This window comes from Argiope bruennichi, chromosome 5 (genome assembly GCF_947563725.1).
Source record: "Argiope bruennichi chromosome 5, qqArgBrue1.1, whole genome shotgun sequence".
NCBI lineage: Eukaryota > Metazoa > Arthropoda > Arachnida > Araneae > Araneidae > Argiope > Argiope bruennichi.
In genome coordinates, this window is record NC_079155.1 from 58,177,685 (window position 1) to 58,200,739 (window position 23,055).

Consider the following 23,055-nt stretch of genomic DNA (forward strand, 5'->3'; position numbering starts at 1 on the left):
GGTCAAATTATGGTTTTAAAACAGAAAAATGAAATATTTTATGGATTTGATGTAAGACGCCTTGACATTGCAGTAAGAAGGGTTTTAATTATGAGTTATTTAAGAATTTTAAGAATTGGAACGCTGTAATCTAGGACACTTATACTGAGTATAAATTAAATGTTGATTTAATTACATCTGACGGAATATGCATATTTTTTGCATTAAAGACTTTTTTAGTAAATTTTTAAATATGAAATGCTATCTTTGTAAATCCATCTTAATTATTTAACAATTCAAATATTATTTGGCTTATTACCTTTTAATTAATTAAACTATGCATTTGCACTGACACAAGGTAGTACCAAATGCTAAAGCGTTGTCATAAATAATAAAAGTCTTTCTTTTTTTTTCAGAAAGTAAATATTCATTGTTTATGAGTGAAATACAGTATTTTGATGTGCTTATTGATTTGTGGTGTTTTTTAATTTAGACAGCTTCATATTAACTGAAATCTCTGCTTTAGCATATTGTTTCTGTATTTCTAATAGTTTTGAATATATTTTTAATGTGTCTGTTTTAGTTGGAATTGAAAGTTCTGTTTTGATTTTTATGTGAAATAGCATTGTATGTATAGATTAAGTTCTGTGCATTAACTTGCGCAGAAAATAATTCTGTTTTACTTTAGAGGATCAGAAACAACATTTCATTAAACACTTAACAGGAATTTCCTTACAGAATCCGTCTGAACAAAATCTGGAAACTTAACTTGTAAAAAAACTATATATATATATATATTCCTGATGAATTACATAATATATATAGCAAATATTAGAAGGAAAAAGTATAGCCAATTAGAAATATTTTTTTATTAAAACCTGTATGAGGAAACATGGCGCTTTATTCCCTATACCCTTCTTTAAAAGATTTTTTGAGGATATAATGGCCTGATGAATTACATAATTTAATATAAACTCATTTGTTTCTCAGCAATAAAAATAATTCAGAATTTTACTGCTGAAAAATTAGCTGCTTAATTAATTATATACTTCAATAATTAATCTTCATATAATTCAGAATATGTGAAAAAATATATGAAGACAAAATTCCTTAGAACAATTTATTTAAATCCACACAAGGTTTTCATTGTTTGCAACAATATTTTTAATTAAAAGGAGAGAACTTGCCACATCAAAGAGTTTTAATATCTTATAACTTTGTGGAAAATTACAATCTGATCCAAATGTTTTGAGAAAAACTTCAGAAAACTATTTTTGGTGAGTTATTAATAATTTTTTAAGAATAACACAATATTTAATTAAACTTTGTGGGTGGTAAATTAAATGCATGTTCACAGCACAGTTATGAAAACAGTCAAAAATTGAATTTAAATCTCCACCAACTGTTCGAAGTAATTACACAGGTTTTGAATTAATTTTTAAATAACTGGGAATCTCAAAAAAATATATATAATAGTAACGAAGCATTCTTACTAAAATTAAGTAACATGAATCTTACCGTGCTATTTGTTTCAAACAATTTGGTGATATTAAAATCACATTATTAAAGAACCAGGACTATATTTTTACCCAATACCGTATTTGCAATTACGAAACATATTTTTTGATTGAAAAGAATTTAATAAGTTCAATTAGGAATCGCGAAATATTCATTTAAATCTTTGTTGTATTTCAGCGAGTTTATGTGTCAAACCTGAAAATCCTTATTATTATGAATCATCATTATTTATTAATAATCATCATTATTATAATTATTAATTTATTAGGATTTCAATAAGGCATTAAAAATGGTATTTGTTTTATTTATACGAATTAACTTATCAAGAATGAATTTTTTTTAAATGCAAATATAAATAAATAAAGTTACAGACGCATCAAATGGAGATTGAGACAAAAGTGCAAAATCATGGTAAAGGGATTTTCTTCTAAAGACAAGAGGGGTATTTATATACTATTATATTACTGAATTTTAATTCAATAAATAGTTTTGCAAATCAAATTATGCGTTTCATGAATGCCAAGAAATGCATTATTTTTCAATTATTCTCTGACATTAAAATGGCTTTCTACAGATTTAACTTACTACATGGTCCCTTTATGACGTATCATAAAAAACGATACACATTCTTTTAAACATTAAAATCCAATTATACTGAGATACTAAAGAAAATGTATGTGATTTTTTTTTAAACTGACGAAGCGAAAAATAATTCTGCATCGAGATCGAAAACACGAAGTTTCATAAGATCAACTTGCATATGTCAGAAGTTATTGCTGGGTGTATCCATTCTTAGAAGCACCATTTAGTTTTGCTCCCTAATACATTCTTCTTCTTCAATGTGACATTAATGACAGCTGCACAGACATGAAATTTATGATCACGCATCAAATTTCCAATGGCAATCAAAGTAAATCTTCTGGATGTGTTCTTGACGGCGTGGTGAAAAATAGTAAGGTGAAGGCCCCATCGAAAAGAAATCTTGACTGTCTGAATATCATTTGGATCCATATGAAAAAAGCCAGAAAGTGATGTTATTTACATTAGACTGGATGTCTTTGTCTTATTTGGGAAAAAGAAGTATTCTTTATCCTTCATATTTCTGTAAAAGGATATGATATAGCATAATGTTATGCTTTGAATATATTGAGGCATACATTTCTTAAATTCATATGTTTGTATTTTTACTGTGCTACACCAACTACTCATTGCATGTATTACAGCTGATCATTATCTTCAAATATTTATATTTAACTTGACTTGTTTCATATTTGTAATCATAACTTGTAGTTCTTTGTTTGTATTCACTCTTACATTTTCTAGATTTTTTTTTTTTTCACTTAGGACAGAATATATCGGTGTTGACAAAATATTGTTCAAAGAAGAAAGTTACGAAAGATTTAGATATTGATTTTAAGTGAGCCATTTTTTATTTCGGCATGAAGAAATATAATAATACAATACTTATGTATGTTTATATCTTTTAGAAATAGTATAACTATTACATATTATAACTGGGATAAAAATTAAACATATCCACAAATGACTTTTAGAAATAAAGGTGTTCATTGTGTATTTGCAAATACATTTGGAAGAGAAGTTTTTCAACAAAAGTTTGTCCTTATAAAAAAAATCATATCGTTGTCTGCGACTTAAAATAAAGTCAGCAAACGAATAAAATCTAACTCAATAGAAAGTTTCAATAAAGCAGTTTAATTACAAAATTCGTTAAGAATAATTAAAAATTCCGAGCATGCCTTAGAAATTTAAACATATATGGATTAACATTTCTTTCTAAATATCTTCATATATAATTAGAGAAAAATGTGTTTAGTAGGAGTTTAATTTAAATGATTTATTTTTTATTTAGATGATTAAAAAATCAACATTATATTTTTTCATTAATCTTCATAATCCACAAAAGCATTAAACAGATCATGATGCATGTTATTTTAGATAAAATTTATACATATCCTCAGAAATTTATTAAAATTATATACACTACTGGTCCAAAGTATTGCAAGTTTGAAAAAATTTCACGTTTTTTCATTAATAAGCCCATTAAAAGTAATATTTTTTTTTAAAATTTAAAATGATATTTTCTAGTATAAATGTGGTCGAGAAATTTCACGCTATTGTGCTATCCATTCTGAAGTAATCGTATGCTACGTTTGTGTCATCCCTGTAGTTTAATATAAAATCACTCCGACTATGAAGGATTTCATTTCGTTTGCTGCGCTGTCGAAGTGTGTTCGCTGTGCATTGCTTTTCATTTTAAACTGTTCATTTATTTTTAAGATGTATGGATTAACTCGGGAGAAGTGCCAGGCTCTTATTTTAATGCATTAAAAACCATTTCAAATGCTAGAATTGCTTATCGATGCGACTACATTGAGTCGACTGTCTCACTCCTCATAAAGAGATTCAAAACCGAAGGAGCTGTAGATAGAAAGCTGAGAAGTGGTCGTCTGAGGTTATCTTCCAAACGTGCTGATGCTACATTGACACGATTACGCAGTAAAAATAGATTTGCAAGTTCTTCTGCACTTGTAAGATAAAGGAATGATTCCACGTCTATCATTACCAGTCCTAGAATAGTTCGTAGGAGACTCTGTAAAGCTGGTTACAAGGCACAAGTACAAAGAAATAAAATCAGTACTGACGAAAGCATTGTGAAAAAAACTATTCGAATGAGCCAAGATACACAAATATTGGCGTATTTCGGAATGGAGACAAATTATATTCAGTGACGAAAGTCTCTTTTCTTTAATGTCTGACAAGCGTGGCCACATTTGGTGTAAAACAAAGGAGATCATGTGGCCAGAATGCCTGATTCGTATATCAAAATACCAAGAAAGAGTAATGGTGGTGATGAGGGGTGCATGTCATATCAGTCAACTGGATGACTTCAATTTATACAGGGAACCATGAATGGTGACAAGTATGTTGGTGTAGTGAATGATCAATTGCTTCGTAGTACACGTAACATGTTCACAAGGCATAAATGGATATTTCAGCAAGATCATGTACCCAGCCATACATTGAAAAAGTTAAGACAAACTTTACAATTAATTTTAAATTTCATTTCAGTTCAGTTATGACCTCCATATCGAAACATTCGTTATTTTAGGTCAGGGCTGCGTTTGCAAAACATGGTATTAATGTTCTCGCATAGTCAGGAAACTCTCCAGATTTAAATCTCATTGAGAATTTATGAAGTATGATGGGAAAGAAAATAACCGAGAATCATCCCAGAACAAAACTAGAACTTCAGGAAACAATAATTAAAGTTTGGCACCATGAAATAATGAAAGAAGTATATCAAAAACATGACTAACTTAGTGTGATCGAAGCCAGAGGCAGCCCAAACAAATAGTAAACACTTTTCAGTTAACTTGAACTTTTTTTAAAAAATCTTTTCTGATCAAAAGATTTTGAATTTTTTTCTTTATTTCATATTATTCTGATGAACCAAAATGGATTCCGATACTGATAATCTGTACATTTTATTTGCATTTTATTCTTTTTGAAATTAAATATTTTTTTTGTTCAATAACTTTATTATATCATGCCTTTAGACTAATTTAACATATTGACATGAAAAGAAAATATCACTTTAAATGAAAAAAAAATATTACATTTTGGAATTCTTGAAAAAACGTGAAATTTCTCAAACTTGCAATACTTTTGACCAGTAGTGTATATCCATAAACATTTTTAAAATACGCGCGAACAATATATAATGTAACTACATATACAGTAGAAGTCATATATACTTATTAAAAGTTAAACAGTGATTAATATTATAGTATAAAACTTTCAGATCAGTGTCTTATGACTTTGTTTTGTAAGTAGTTGAATGAAATTCAAGCTGTCACAAGAATTCAATTAAGCAATTTAAGCGCGAAACCCGTTAAGAGAAAAAAAAATATTAACACCAAACCATTTCCAACGACCGAAATCCATGAGATGGTCACAAACAAACAAAAACAATCCAGGCAAAATGTCTTTTTAAGGTTCCAACATTAATTCCGTTTCTTCTGCTACAAAACGACTTTTCTAACAAGTTAGCCTTCCACATTTCTTTTCCGCACTTCAGCGACGCGAAACAAAATAAAAGTAATAAAGAAAAACTTCAATTGAACATTTTATTTCGAAGTTCGCATCTATCAGATGGTGAACAGCTCTACTTTTTCTCATTGCGGTATCCTAGCAACAGCATCGCGAACGTAAAATGCACTTTGCACCTTTTATCCAGAGTTAGATTTTCCAACAGCGATAGTGACATTCTCAGGGGAAAATAAAGATGAACTTTGGATGCGGGGAAAAGTTTTTCCCGCTATATACAGAGCAGTTGTAGAGAAATGGGAAAATACACTTTAACTTATTGGCTCGCAGTTTCTTGCATATTTATTTCCCATGTTTTTTTTTGTTTTTTTTTTCATTTTTTGTTAAAATTTTTAAAAGTTAGCATTTTTACTGAGTGAATTATTGACGAATTGCATTAATTTTGGACCAACAACCATCTTGTAATATTATTGTTACTTTTTATTGAAATAGAATTGGAGATATCAAATGAATTTAATGTCACGTAGTTAATCATAAAAAGTATATAAAAACAATACTAGCAATAGTTTTAAGAATTTTTCAATTTATATTATGGGAAATCTTTCATTCTTTTTTTTTAAATTTTTATAGCCTCTCACATTTTTTACTGCAATATTCGAAACATTCTTTCAGCAAATTTTTGTATTAAAGCTTTGAGTTAGTCACTTCACTTAACATATATATTCACAACTATGTAATTGGTTATCATGTGACTGATGCTAGTTTGTAGATCTGTTACATATTAGCAGTGTGTATATGTTTTTCTACTATGCGCCTCTGTACAGTTATGGACTGCTTTATGTAAATATGCATTCAAAGTGTGTCTTAATAAATGTTATTTTTAAAGACTAGCAAAGGTGGTAAAAATTCATTTTTAGATATATAGAAATTGCAGCTAGTTTAAGCCGAATAACACTTTAAACTTTTTTTTTTAATTTTAATCCTGACTTTAAAAAAAAACGTATTTGTTAGATTGTTTAAAAGCAACTTTATTAATTTTGCTGTTAAAGGTAAAATTCATGTACTCCCTCATAAACTAAAAATTATTGTTCAATAAAAACGTCTGCATGTCCCGGGTTTACTATTATTCCTCATGAAAAATGATGTGTTTTTTAAGAAAAAGAAAAGTTCATTATTTTGTTCAAAATCAAAATTTCGGACGGAAACTAATATCTCGCTTGAAAAGTGAAAGCTTTAATTTGTATGAAACTGATGACTTTCTGTCTAGAATCTTCATTAGAAGTAACAAGATACCATCATGTGGAGATTGATCAATTTTTCATTTAAATTATTAATAAATGTTAGAAATTAAATTAATATATATTTTTTCATTATGCGGTATATAATATGATTGTAAAAAGGATGCCGGATATTTTATCTGGTATTTCGAATTAGATTTTCCAAATTCGATAATGACTTTTCCGAAGAAAACTAATGAAATTCTATATTCCGTTACTTACTTCATGGAAAATTAATGGTTATGTCATAAAAAAATCTTCTAGAATGCATGATAAATTAAAGTTTGAAAGTTCTATTCACTCGAGTGATGACACTCAATTTCATGTCTCTAATTCTGACAAGTCAACGACTTTGTGATAAAGGAGATATGTGACATATACTGTTAGTCAAAGTGAACTTGAAGCATTTCAATAGTTGACTGGTTCATTATTTTAGTATTTCCCTCTCTGCTAACTTTTCTATAGGTGTTTAGAGCAATTTGGGATATCGTTGGGGTTCGCTTGGGGGAAAATAACACTTTGCATGATTCATAGCAGTTATTACTTTTTAAAGCGAAATTCATATATCAATTTCTTCTCATAGTTTTTATATAGAATTTTTTCATAGTTTTTATATAGAATTCTGCTTTAAAGAAGAACCAGAAAACAAAACCCATATTCTTCTTCATCCAATTCATGTCCAATTAGACCAATGAATAAATTCTGGAAAGTCATACATAATAATTTGTTCTTTAATTCTAAAGACAATCGTTTTTCACTTGGAAAATAAAATTATTAGAACATGTAACAAAAAATTCCTTATTAAAATTCCTTTTCTCTTACCTCCCCCCCCCTTCTAGATGTGTTTTAACGTACAGATAAAAGACTGAAGACAATAGTGTTTCAGTTGTAAACCAATAAAAATGTGCAAATCACAGTATATATGAGAAATTATTGGTTGATGAGATATAACCTCAAAAGTGTCCTCATTTTTGAAGACATAAAAAATTTTGGCTGTTTAAGTGAGTTAGTGAATATTTAGTGATTATAATAAGTGAATATATTAATATTATTTTATATTAAGTGAATATCTAGATGTTTTATTTATAATCTTATTTTTACTTTAATTTATTTTTACCTTTTTGTCTTTCAAAAATAAAATGTTATGTAACGTAATGAAATTTTTCATGGGTGAGTAAAGTTAAATAGTATAGTTGTCTTTCTTCCATAAATTTAAAATTATAGACAACTCTAAATCATTAAAATATATTAAGTCAGCTTTACAAACAATATTATCTTCCATTGTATATAGAAGTCGAATTTTTTTCATACCTTCCATGTATTTCGTATCAGATATTTGTAAATATTGCACTTCTTATACAACTTATTAGCATACTTGCAAACTAAATAAATTAAAATTCCTTTATTTCCTGTGCAAATTGAAATCATGATGATTAATTTTAATTAACAGATATTTTAATTACACCTAACTTTCTAATATTTAAAGGAATATGAAGTTTTGATATTTCTTTCAAGAAATAGAAAGAAAATACTACAAATCAGAATATTGCTTCAATAGATTTTCGAATAATTTTAAAAATTGCTGTTTACTACTCCAAATTAGGTGGAAGTAATTTACTGAGAAATATTTGCACACATTTCTTTTGATCCAAAGATGAAAGCATCAGTAGTGGAGGAACAGACTAGAACTTTAATTAATTAATTAACTTAAATGAATTCTTTTCTCTTAGCAACGCTTGACGAGTTTATAAGCATCTTCCGATATGCGAGCTTTATTTACTGAATCAAATTTCGCTGACATAAAATAAATATTTCTTCGGATTCTCTAAATATCTTTTAGCGCAAATAAAATAAAATGAAATAAAATGATATGGGAGACATGCACTTTTGTTTCATGTTAATTCAACCTAATTGTTCATTAAAACTGATTTAAAATATTCATCTTCAGTGCCAAGATATGGCCCTTTTACTTTTACAGAGAAATTTTTTCATTCTTTTTAATATAGAGATAGCAGTGTTTCCGGAAAATTTTACGACATTTTAACAAATAATAAGTAGCGGCAGTAACATATTTGTTGTTTTATTACTGCAGTGAATTAAACTATGTATTTCACTTTTTAATTATTTGTTTAATTTATATCGTGTAACATATTATATTTGCACAAGAATAAAAAAAATTATATATATTTTACACATGAAAGGAAATAATTCTGGTATTACTTTAGAAGAAGCATCTTTGATTTTACTTTTCACAACTTGCAGAAAAGATTTTTATAATTGTATAAATAATAATTTTCTTCTTGCATTCATATTCTGGTCTTTGATTAAAGTTACTTAACTTTGAGCAAAAATGTCACATTCTTTGGCGTAAACGAATTTTTGTATAGTTCAGTAGACATATAACAATTTTTAATAAAATTGTGTAGCTATTTTTTTTATTGTTCTTCGTTATATGACACGTCTTAGAATTGTGGTGAAAGCTTATAAGCCAGTTAACAGCTACGCTACACGAGCAGTTGCTTTTGTATCGTGGTCATGTTACTGGGCAGCGAACCACAAGGTCGCAGGTTCTATCTTCGTTCATTCCAATCCACCAAAGAACCATTCCTAATATGTGCAATGGTCAAGCATCAGTCATGTTATATTGAATAGATAATTTCTTCACATAAACGCTGCGAATATTTTGGAATGTAATAATAAATTTATAGTATTCCTCTGTTATCACGTGTTTTTACCGTGATTGGAAGTGCTTTCGGTAAGAAGGATAATTTTCATACATGGAAGGAAATACATTGTTTGCCAGAATCACTGCCATTCCTATTGTATTAGTGTTCAAAGCATTTTTTAGAATATATCCTTCAAAGCAAAATATATTGATGTTTCACATAGTGGAGGGCACAAAAAACAGTTACCTTTCCACTATACTTGTATATTTTAAAATAAATTTTTGAAATGAACCATTTTTTTCTACTTTTTTCGCTGCCAATGAAAGCTTCAGATCTTGTTTAGAATTTAAATTTAACAGACTTGATCTAACAAACCAAACACATTTATTAGCCATGAACTACCAATAAAATGGAAAACAATTGATAGCGTCTATAGGCAATAGCGACCCGGGTCTTGCACAGGTAATACCTGATAAACAAGTTTGAATTAGACTTTTATAAAATGGAAAAATTGCTTTACCTTTTGAAAAGTGATAGAATTCTTGTTAGTGCTTCTTATAAAGAGAAAGATTAATTTTTTCCTCTTGAAATAAATGTTTACAGAGCACTGAACTACCTTTGTGTATCGCTTGAACTAAAATCCTAAATGGGAGGGTCGACTGCAACAAATAATTTGGGAATGGATTATCCACATCATACTACCAATTTTCATATAGTGCTAGTTAAAATTAGAATAAGAATAAAATTCATGAACTCCCTTCCCCAAATCTCATTTCCCTATCCAGCTTTGTATTAATCCAGTAGAATATTTCTTGTATAAATTTAATGCTGATGGAAATCATGGTTATATTTTTCAAGGTGAAACATAATGAAGAAAAATACATTTAGGAGTGACCAAAGAGTTATATTCTTGTCCTTCATGAATCCCTAAAAGTGCAAAGCCTTGATTTTTGGATTTTTTATATTGCACTGACAAACCAATCCTCGAACTTTCATCTATTCCCATATAATGGAGCTCGGTCTTTCATGGTTGATTTAAAATAGACCTGACCCATATGAGCTGCAGTTTTCCATTCCAATAAGTAATGGGCCGATTAGTTTATAAGGCTTGCCACTAGTTTATAATGCCTCTGGTTTTGTAATGTTACTATTCCTAACCTTTGAGACATGATTTCATGGTGCTGTGTTTTATTTTAATTCAGTTATCATTTATAAAGATGTTTATATTAAAAGTGTCTGACATTGAATTCTCTAAGACTGTGGAGGCATCCCTGTATACAGTGATTAGATACACCTTAAGATTCATGCTTGAATCTTTTGTCAGTGTTAGAAAGTATCAGTTGTTGTATAGTAGCTGCTTCGTGAATTGCTGCTATATATGTTCGTCGAATATTTTAAAGTTATCTCACGAAAGAATTAAGGAATAAATATATTAGATAATTTTTTTTCAAGAGTTTAAGGATTCTCAAAATGAAACGATTGTTTAAGAACAATAAGTAAGATCTAAGCAAAATTCTGCAGGCAATTGGAGACAATTCAAATTAAGAAATGGCCCAACCATTTTAAAAATGGCTCCATATCAACGGTGAGTGATCAGCGTCTTGGGAAGACACAAGATATTGGGAAAACAGTTGCTAATCTGAGAATAAAACCTTGATAGTAATATGATCTGTTTGTGCAAAAAATACTAGAATTACAAAAGTATTCTGCATCGACATCATAATGCTGGTCAACGTAAGCGACCAGACCGAGGATAAACCGACAGTCCTCCTATATCAAAGTTTTGGCATGTTCATCGCATCTAATCTAGAATTCCTTACCGAAGCAGGAGTTTCAAGCAATTTTCAAACATTTATACTCTCCAGACATATCTCCTTGCGACTTCTGGTTATTTACAAAATTAATGATATTGACAGGATGTTATTTTAAAGGTAGAAGACGACATTGATAATACCTTGTTTAAGGGTAGGGAAGAGATACGTTGAAAGGAACGATGGACATGAACACCATCCTAAAAAGAAGGATTCTAGGAATGCTTTCGGCAGTGGAAGAATCTATAAATTACGTGTTTTGAAGTGCTAAAAGCCTACTTTGAGGAGGACTAAGGTCATGAAAAGTATATTTGTTCTTTGGTCAAGCGTTGAATACTTTTTTTTTATATAGCCCTCATTTTATTTTATTAGACGTGTAATATTTTGAGGAAATGCTTAATCTAAAAAATACTCAAAAGCATACAAAAACATTAACAATTTTTTTTTTCATGGCTGATAACTTTGAAATAACATCATCTAGACTTTTAGCATCAATAATGTTGTATGATGCCTTTTAACAAATTATTTTTAAATAGAAAATATCATTGGTTATTTATATTATTTTTATGAAAGTTTTACACTTATAATAATTGTATTTAAATGTATTTTCGAACTTTTAAATGCATTTTAGAAATTGAATGCGTAAAAAGAAGACAATAATAAATTATGCCAACAAATAGAAATATATATTTCTTCGTTGCTTTCTGATCTATTAATCTGAAATTCACTGGTGACTTACTTAACAAATATATATTTTTTTAATTCGACCACACCAAACGTAGCGAGACAAATACAGTAAAATAAAGTTTTAACTTACTGCGACAAGTAAGAAAAATAATTGACATGCAATTTCTAAAACGTTCGGCGAAGTCGCATCGATTGTGATGTAATGGTAACTGAATTTGTATTTCCAGGCCAAACCATTAAATTGGACTTGTTCCAAGTATTCAGACACACGTGAGAGATTCCACTTCATTGCTAAGAAATTTTTGCTCGGAATCGCAGACTCCCTGGAGGAATTTCAAAGTAGTTAAAATTGGCAAGAAAGTTTACTTTTTTTCCCTGAACGTTAAATGTATTACACAATGTTTATTGCCATGGGATGCATTAAACATTACGTTTTTGAAAAATTGAGAGCTTACTACTTGAGATCTTTTGGTGTAAATAATATTTTATAAAAAATATCAATGTATTTCACAGTAATGATGCGTATAATATTAATTGAGAATTCCCTCTATTTTTTCAGCAATTTTGTAACCTAATTTAGCTAATTACACTTATAAATCATTATTTAAGATTAATTATAACATAATTGCAACAGTTCATTATGGGATTCTTCTATTACTTATTGACTGTATAGGTAAAATAACAATAATAACAGCTTTTAAGGAATAAGATCTAATTTGAAGAACATTTCGAAGAATATTAGTATTTTTCTAGATATTATAATTATTTCCACTATCATCATTCAACATTTTATTTAAGGACGATAGTGAAGAATGCCGTTTAAATCCTGTTATCTTTATAATATGACTATTTTTCTAACGGTATTTGAAAGAATTCGAAGAACGTATTTCAAATATAAAACAGCAGATATCAACAAAAATTTTCAATATCTTATAATTCATTTAATTAAATCAATTATTTTAATTAATTAAAAAATATCTTCTTCTTCTTGAGTTTATTCTGTACGAAAATTTTAATAATAATTTAAAAATAAATTTGAAAAATTGATGGTAAATTAATTCGGTAAATAAAGGGTTAAATAGATTATATGGATAAATGTTGATTCCATTAAGTTTTTTTTTCGTTTCATCCTCTATACATATCAGCCATTGGAATTACCCATCCTTTATTTTTATCTGTTGAGTCTCTGATCGCCTTAAAGTCTTTTTCCATAGTTGTTTGGTGTAACAAGATGCGTGCTTGATGGTTAAGCTTATAACTTATGATAGAACAATATATAGCGTTCTAAAGGGACCGAATATATCCATAGATTTATTACTAATGAATGAAGACAAGTTACCTACAGGCAGTCTCAAGAGACTTAGATAAAAGATGGTTTTATTGCCTATGAATAAGAACAAATATAAATTACTCACAAAAGGTCTAGAGAGATTACAAGGGTTGATAGTTTTATTACCAATGAAAGAAAATAAGTGTATGTAATATCACAGACAGATGAAAGAGGCTAGAAAATCTAACAAACTATGAAGAGAAAAAAAATCGTCAGTGTATCTCCGGAAAAATTCATAGTTTTCAGAGAAGATCGGGGATTTCTCTTTGTTCTTAATTCAAAATTCAATTATAATATTAACAAACTCTGTGAAGAAAAGATAAACTAAAAAAAACACAATCAGAAACAAGAAAAACCTACCAAAGGCAAATTAATGATGGCTTATAATTGCTGTTCATATTGGAACATCCTTATTTTCAAATTGATTATTTCGAAACAAAGAAAAGATATAGGCGCCACAATTCATTGGAGGTCTCAGTGTTGTGCACTATTGAGCTAAAATTCTGCCTCTGTAGAAATACCATAAATAATTCCTGGATATAAATTTTAGTTGCGAAATTTCATATACAGATTAATTCACAAGCATTTAAAATGTCATTGCCTCGGCAATATCTCGGTTAATCATATTAACGGAATTGCAATAGCGTTGCAATATTCGAAGCCTCCAAATGACTAATTTGAGCTTCCCAAATTTGTGATGACATATTGATTCATGCTTGGCTTGAAATGAAACTTAAATGTTTTCTTGCATTTTACAATGATATGTTCAATTAAATGACTGGATAATTTATTTTTTCAAAGAAATGAACATAATTGCTCAAATGCTTTTAACATTTGTAATTGTAAATGCTTGTTTAACTCATTAACTTGTTTACTTCAAATGCATAGTTATCATGAGTCTTTTACTGCACAATTTATGTCTTCCCGATGGGTCTATTATACCACACCGAACATTTCTATTTGATTAAAAATTCCTTTGTATATAATTTAGAACAGCAGTCTCAAGGCAATATTCAGATTATTAAAGTATTTCTTAATAAGTTTTTTTTAAATACTCTGCTAATGTATTTCAGAGAAAATGCTATAAATTGCGCTAAATGCTATCCACGGGGTAGCAATTTCCAGTGAATTAATGTCAATTGGTATTTTCAATGAAAACGCTGTTATAAAACAAAAATAAATGTTCCATCTTTGGAAATTGCAATTGAAGGTCATTATGACTTTGATGTATTGAAGTAATACAATAGGTGTCTATTTAAAATGCTCTAAATGTATGCTAATAACTTCAATTGACTTTCTGATGGTGACGGAATGATAAGAATATATAAAAACAATAATACTGTACCAGGAAAGTATGCTATCCTCTTTGACTGGAAGTAATTTGTTCCTGGCAGCTCTAGTATACACTCAAAAACCGTAGCACCTTTCGACGACAGCTCATTGATCATAAACGTCCGATGCAAAAGCACGTCGTATGAACCAGAAGGTCGTCGGACACTGCGGGTCTTGACGTCGGTCACGGCCTGAGGTGGGCTCCCGCTGGATGGCCGCAAGTACAGTCTCATGTTGGGGAAGGGGAACACGCCCAATGTTTCGCAGGACACATTGACGGAGTTGTAGTTGGTTTCCAAGTAGCCTAATTCGAATTCATGAGCAGGAACTACAAAAAGAAATTTTATTTATATAATTGTTCGTCAAAGTTTGAGTTAATTTATAATATTTGAATAAACTTAAAATAAGATCAGAGTTCATAATGCGCGACAACCCACTTACACAGCCAGTTGTGCAATATTATATTATATACAAAAATCAACCATATAGAACAATGTTGCGAATATTGTTCAATTTTAGCATACTATACAAGGGAAGGTAACTATTCTATATAATTAAAAAGATAATTTAACTATACTATATTTCAAGAATTATTCCACATTATTTAAAACATTGCAAATCGGTTCACAGCTAATGTGTTCATTTTCACAGAATCGTAATAATATAAATGAAATTTCGGGTTGCAACAGTATAAAGAACTAATTTAAATCTATTCTACAGTAATCTATTCTAAGTAAAATTCTACAGTAATCTATTCTAAGTAAAATTCTACAGTATCTCTAATGTATAAGATTGTTTTAATTATTATTTATTCCAAATTTCACACATTATAAATATAAATCATGATTTGTATTTTCAAGAGTTTATTATTTTATTAATCTACATACCTTTAAGATGCGCGAGTTCTTAAAACTATACGAATTCAGTATTATGTTTAGAAAATGTCAACGAAACCACAAAAGCACCCTTGTTTTTTTGATATAAAAGTTTACAGATTTCTTAAGAACGTTCTTTGCAGTTGATACACAAAAACTAAATGCTTACATACACTAAAACAAAAAAAAAAAAAAAAAAAAAAAAAAAAAAAAAAATTGGAGAATTTCAATAGAAATATTTAATTTCAAAATAAATTTTCCTTAGAACCTTACTGAAATCACTTGTTTATTTAAAATCCATAATGAATACAAATAATACAACACACAACAAGTGTTTATTTCTGATGACTTCTTAGATACACGCATATGTTTCTACATCTCATCTTACGAATATTTTTTTAATAATAGAGTAACAACCAACAAGATAATACACAAAATAGTGAAACATATAATATATTTAACACTTTTTTTAAAATATTCAGCTGAAAATTGATTATATTAATAAGAAATAAATATGACAAAATGTAGAAAAATAAAGATATTTAAAGAATTTTTACAAAACATTATATTATTACATTACAGTTATTATTAATACATAACATTGAGTTAACAATATTAATTTATTATGAATGCACAAATTTGGAATAAAGGAACGGTTTAGCAATTTATTGTTCAGTTGTATTAAATAACAAATATTTCTTTGAGACCTGATATGGTCCAACAAGAAAAATAAGAATAATTTTCTGTTAAAAATCATTAAACATATTTTTAATTTTAACAATTAATGAATAAAAAATAAAATGTCTTATTTTGTCATTAAAATATATAATGTTAATGAAGCGTAAAAACAATTAAGAATATCCAAATAATAAAAATTAGGTGAAGAGGAAAGAAAATCATAATATTATCTCTAATTTCGATCCTACTTTCATCAATAGCAATTCTCTGATTTTACCCTTATTTATTAAATTTTAACTAATATCGTTATAAGTGTTACGTCGATTAGCTATAATTTTCTTAGCCTAAAATAAATATTTTTTAATATTAGAAAAAGCTTAATAGTTATTGCAAATTCCAGCTAGAGCTAAAAATGAGAATGCGGAATTTATTTAATGGTTCTATAATATTTTATCTATATGTAGGGATAAATAAAGATATTCAGCTTTTGAGAAACTCATGTCGTGTGCCCTTTTCTCTCTCCTTCTCACTTTCAAAAATCCTTTTTTTTTTTCTTGATTTCCCTTAAGATTTCTTTTATAATTGCTCCAGGAAGCAAAAGCTGAAAAACTAGTAAATTATTTTATATATGATCACTTTCATGAAAATTAGTTTCAAGCTTAGCTTTTCTTAGCTTGGCTATGAAAGTTCAAGTTGTAAATATAAAGGTTATTTGAAAAACTAGTAAAAATAATAACAAGCATTTTAATATAATTTAAATATATTTAATTAAATAAGAAATCGTTTTTATACCATAAAAAAACATAGGATTTTAGAATTCCATAATAAAACTTCATATAAATCTTGCAATATATTATCAGTAAAAAACAATGTTAGAATAACTTCAAGAACTTAAAGGCCACTTCATGTTACTTTAATAAATTAAAATGTATACTCTTTTAAATTAAATGAAAATGCAACATTAAATTATTCTTAAAATCCCGCAAATAATCTCAAACTCTGGAGCCCCTAGACAGTTGCTTATTTTTCCCCATCAACAAGAATTTTATTAAAATAAATTTTGAAAATTATTTTCTGGTAGTAAATAATTGAATTAAAATTCATTTCAATTAGGAAAATGTTAAATAAATTTTAATGAGCATTTATTTTCTGAAACAACAAGCTTGGAGCTATTTCATAATAGCAATTTTACTTCACTTCAGTGCATATTATAGAAGTTTTGAAAATTACTTTAGTCTGTCTTTAATCGTTATTATGTCTATGGAATTAATCTATGAAATTAATAAAGGTATCTTAGTATTATATGTTTAAATTATTATTCTCTCAAGTACTAACGATTTCGTATTCATATTATTCTTCTTATTCATTTTTAAATTATTTTTTAAACCACCTACTTCAGTCTCTTAACTAGTTGTTTTCAAGTGTATAAACTTGATATGGTTATATTTCAAGTCTTAGACAGTTTTGATTCCATTTGGGATGTATCTTGTAATTTTGAATCATGAATCTACGAGAAGAATGATATCTAATAAGCGTTTTATCGAACCAGATTTTTTTTTCTAACAAATGAGTCGCCATTTGACCAACGACACCAAAATACATTACACGTTCGTATACACTCTAGAACGTCTATGTAAGCAAGTCTGAAGTATGTGTTAATTCAATTTAATAAGAAAACTTCACCATCACGACCAAATCATATCCGTATCATTTTTCTATTTTAAAAATCTAAATTATTCTATTTCCTAATCTAATATATTCTATTAAAAATCTAATATGTTCTATATTCTATATATTCTATTAAAAATCTAATATGTTCTATATTCTATATATTCTATTTAAAATCTAATATATTCTATTTTCAAAGTTTTATTTCCTCCTGAAAAAATTTTGTTATATACATGGGAGATACATTTCTTCATTTGTGGAAGATTTTTTTTTTTTTTTTTTTTTATGATCGCAAGATGGGCCAAAATAAGATTTTCTTTCAACGCTAACTTCAGATTTAAATATTAGATAGAATGATGTTATTTCTATACTCACAACCAGGCAGTATTATAGACCATCAAGATCAGCTGAATAATTTTATTGCCTTTTAAATTTAAATATTTTAGAATACTTTTATTCTACATTTCTTTATTATTCTATTTTATTCTACATTTTTAGAAGTAGATAATTTATTAAGAAATATTTCTACATTTTTAGAAGTATGTATTTTTTTATGAAGCATTTCTACAATTCAGAAATACGTAATTTATTATAAAACATTTCTTTTTGTCTTCATGAAAAAAAAAATTATTCGACATTCGGAAGAAGAGATTTTTTCGCAAAGGAGTTGCAAGATGGACAGCAATATATATTTTTTTACATTGAGAGCGTCCAGAATCTCAAATTTCAAATCACTTTACAGTTGCTAAAACAACAGTAACACGAATTTCTTCGTAAGTGTAGCATTTAAAATGATATAACATTTATATCGCCTTAACGGTGCCCCTCTCCCATCCTCAAGTGGTTAACATTCAACTAACTACTTTTTGTCGGAAAGGGCATGGTCTGTAGTAATTAACCACGCCCATGTCTTAGACGTAAGATCGTGAGACTTTGCTAAATAGCCTTATAGTTACTTCTCTTTCTCGAAATTCAGAAAACGTCAAACGGGGCTTTTTCTTTCTGGCTCACTTGAACAAAAAACGCTTAGTTCTTATCGCTTTATGATGAACAATTAAGGTTAACAGAAAATAAGGAATTTAACTACTTTTAAGTAAAATTTTATACTGAAACTTCAATAAGTGAAAAATAATTGAAGAATATTTCGGTTTCTTAAAATTAAAAATAAAATATTTTATTCGAAATGTCAATTGATACTTCAAAAGTATGTTGAATTGTTATTTAAAACAATTATTTCTTAATTGTTTTTTAAATGCATTTTACAAATCAGAAGTTTACAAACTCCAGTTTGGGGATCATATATATTTTCAACATCTTTATGCAAGCCCAAGCCTTGTTCAGATCTTTGATATGACTTAAAGGAATTGATTTCCAAAACAACCATTAAGTGACAACTTTTTTTAAAAAAAATTCGGTAATGCAACAACCAAGAATATTATATTTACTAATTAATTGATTTGATATTTGAATAGAGCACTAGATAAAAATACTGTTCTTCAGATGCATTACGTATACAATACTTATACGTGGGCCTCAGATGCAAAAAATTCCACTATCCATTCCATTGCATAGATATTTCCATATTCATATTTCCCAGTATCTTGAATAGGTGAGTTGCTGAATAACGCCCATCCAAGATAAATATATAATGCATCATCGATAGCAGATTTTGGAATTGTGAGAGGCATAAGCCAACTCAGATTTCTCGAGTTCTTTACAATGAAAGCAGTGATTATGTAAGGATTTGATAAATAAATCAGAAAAAAAAAATAACTTCGTAATTTTTAATAGGTTTCAAATAATTATAATTGAGGTTCGTAGGGATATTTACTATTCTCTAAGGAAAAAATATAATATATAAAGAAGTTAGAAATCCATTTATAATAATAAAGTTAGAAATCCATTGATTAAATTTTACTATAGTATGGAAGGTGCTGTCTTATCTTGGATATAATATACCTTGGAACATTAATATTTATCTCATAATAGGATGCCATCTCGTAGTAATAGTTGAACTATTTCAAGTTATACTCACTAATTCTCAATAGAAATGCCATGTTGCTCATTATTCAGGTCTTGTCATGAATTGTATATTTTTGTGATACACAGTTTTTTTTAGTTATATTTCTCTTAGAAGTTTAAAAAAATATTTGAGGATTTGCGATTTACATCAGAATAATTAGGTAATTGTAATCTAGTTGTAATATAATTATATAATAATTGTAATATAATTAAGTGAGTTGTTTGTAAATTTGAATACATGCAATGGGTATTATCACATGTTAGAAATGCTTAATGTCATTCCTTGTTCCATGAAGCACAAACGCAGTGGAACATAAGCATAGTTCATTCCTGAATATTCTCGTAATGTAAAACACTCACTAAGCGAAATAACTTTTCCTCGTGGGAATCCATGCAACATAGGATTATGCGTACCATTTTAAACAAATATTCAATCAAATTTATATAAAAGCACTTTATTATTTATAATGCATGTTCTTTTACAAGAAATTTGTATAAAACGTTTGATTCTGGTTACACTTCCAAAAATTGGCTAAAATGGGGCCCAATATTATCGTTAAATGGAATTTTAGCGTGCATAGCTACTGACTAATCCGGAAAATGTTTCTTAACATAAGAAGCGATAATTTCCCACTCTCTCAACATATCCCTTATTTTATTGGAAAGTTGCTATTATGTTGCGTCTGATATACTTTCCTTTCCTGACCAAATATCCTCCGCAGCTTTTTCTGTGACACAGAAAACAGCTCCTTAAATTCTTCAAAAATTCTAACAATGTGTTTCCAAAAGCTTATCGATGTCGTTATTACCACCCTCTAGATTAATAATCCGGGGCAGACACAAAATTTTACAAATTAAGTCTCCACAATCACTAAGGCAAACCCCTTGGAATCGCGTTCGTCAATGCTACCCGGTCAAAATTACTCCCATGTAAATTTAAAGGTTCTCTTCAAACAAGTACTCAACTCAGATTAATACAAGCTACTCCAACGTGTTACATCAAGGTATGTCCTCGCCATTACTGCGGAACTTCGTTCGCTATTTAAACGAGTCATTTTTTTAACATTTTGTTTAGCTCGTTATGTAAGGAGTTCGTTATTCTATATCATGCAAAACCGATTTGATATAAGAGGTCTTGTCGTAATCTTTTTCAGTTTATATAACATTCCAAGGACAAAGACAGAAAATGAACGTGAAAATGATGGCCCTGAAGTTATAAACTGTATGTGTTGGAGATGAAAAAGAAAATTATCATAAAATGTTTGATGTTAATTTTACGATTATTCACAAAATGAAATAAATAAATTTCTACAACTAGTAATTAGGAATTTAATAGTTCTTCAGAAGTTTCAGAGGGGCAAATTTTAATATGATGGTGGGTACCACAATATAAGATCATTTTCGTTAGAGAATAAGTAATTTAGAATAGCATAAATGCAAAATGACATCGATGAACAAGAGATTGTGGCGAAAAGGAATCTAGAGTATGGCTTTTAATTTTTTTACGGAACTTAAAATTGATTTTTACTGCACTTAAATTTAAAATCCAAGTGATCCTACCAAGTGAAAATATAAAAAAAAAAATGTTTGCAAAATAATACTTATGAAAAAAGACAAGATATAAAGTGAGAAATGAAGTTAGTCGACAACGGTTGCTTTCAATACTTCCAAAGCTGAATCTTTCTTTAAAAACCTTGTAGACACACAGTTGATATTATTGTCTTCTCAACATCGCATCTGGATACAAAAAAAGTATACCAATTTATACCATACTTAAATCTATTTTGCATTTAATTTTAAAGTTTCTTTTTTAAAATTAAATATTCCAAATCTACTGTTTATAGATAGTCAAAGCTAAAGTTGGCTGGACATTGTACAAAATCGGATAATTATAAGCAAACCAGAAATGAGAATTATTAGGTGAAAGACCAACTTATAATATGAATTACTTTTCATTTAATTATAATTTTTCATTAAAAAATTAATCGTTCCTAAATTATTGTTAATAGGCAATGTAAGCTTAAGTTGACTGGACTAAACTTGATGTAAATTGATCCCAGATACAAGAGTCTTACTTTCTAAAAATCATGATACTGCAGATAGCGAAAATAGAGAGAGGAAAATCAACCTTAGCACCACATATAGAGGTAGTCCCATCTTCATGTCTGCTTAAAATGTCTAATGTAATGTTTGAATTTGATTATTTTCAATAGTTTTTATAATCTCAATTAAGTCGAATTAACTTTTTTTTCACTTGCTTATAATGATATACTAAAGTACAGCAATAACACGAATAGCTGGAAACTTAATAAACATACGTTTACGAAAAAGTAAAAGAATAATTATACCTAAATAAGATAATTTCTTAAATTCACAACTCAGTGACTTCACTCATGTCGAATCAAAATTTAATTAAATTAATCTATTATGTGATAATGAACTTCAGTCAACAAAGGAGCAGAACTCTCTTAGTGAAAAATATAGTTAATGCAGAACATGGAAGGTTCAAGAAAATGTCTAAAGTAAAAAATTATCTATGTAATATTTTAATTACGAAAACTGTAGTTGGAAGAAAAATTAGGAAACAAGTTAGTAAAAAGGAGTACACTGATAATTAGAAAACTTCAATTTGTTTAAACTAAATATTCAACTAAAGTCCAGCCATGAATGATTACAACGTACAAAGAAGTTCATAGTTTAAGTGTTTTAAAAAAATTAAATGACCTTTTGTGACATTGTTGTAGATAATTAGAAAATAAGACAACTGATGCTTAACATCTCCCTCTGTCTTACCTTAAATGTTTTTGACTATCGTTGTTAATTAATAACCTATTTGAAGCCGTTGTTTCAGACTTTTAATGATTCTATAATTAAATTAACTAGAATTTGCACTTAATTACTAAATGAGTGGCTTGATTGAATTATTTTTCTTCGTTGTGAGAGGAATTTTTTGACTATTCTTACATTTACGTCTCCTTCATTCAATGTTTTTTTAGATAAACAATGACGCTCTAACGCTTTAAACTTGATTGCTCTTAAAATAAAAAAAGATAAATGCTAATGTATTTTAATTTTATTTTGAAGTATTAAAGGAATTCTTAACACCATGTTAAAAATAATATTTTCTTAATGCTTCGTTAAATT

General features: G+C 28.2%; 1 protein-coding gene across 1 annotated transcript in view; it reads right to left on the reverse strand.

The window, feature by feature from the left end:
- The window catches only part of LOC129969330 (uncharacterized), a 117,875-nt gene that overhangs the window by 11,806 nt on the left and 83,014 nt on the right, over positions 1-23,055 (reverse strand). The window contains exon 3 of the mRNA XM_056083858.1: positions 14,682-14,996. Coding sequence (XP_055939833.1) covers positions 14,682-14,996 — 315 coding nt within the window. The remainder of the gene's footprint in view (positions 1-14,681; positions 14,997-23,055) is intronic.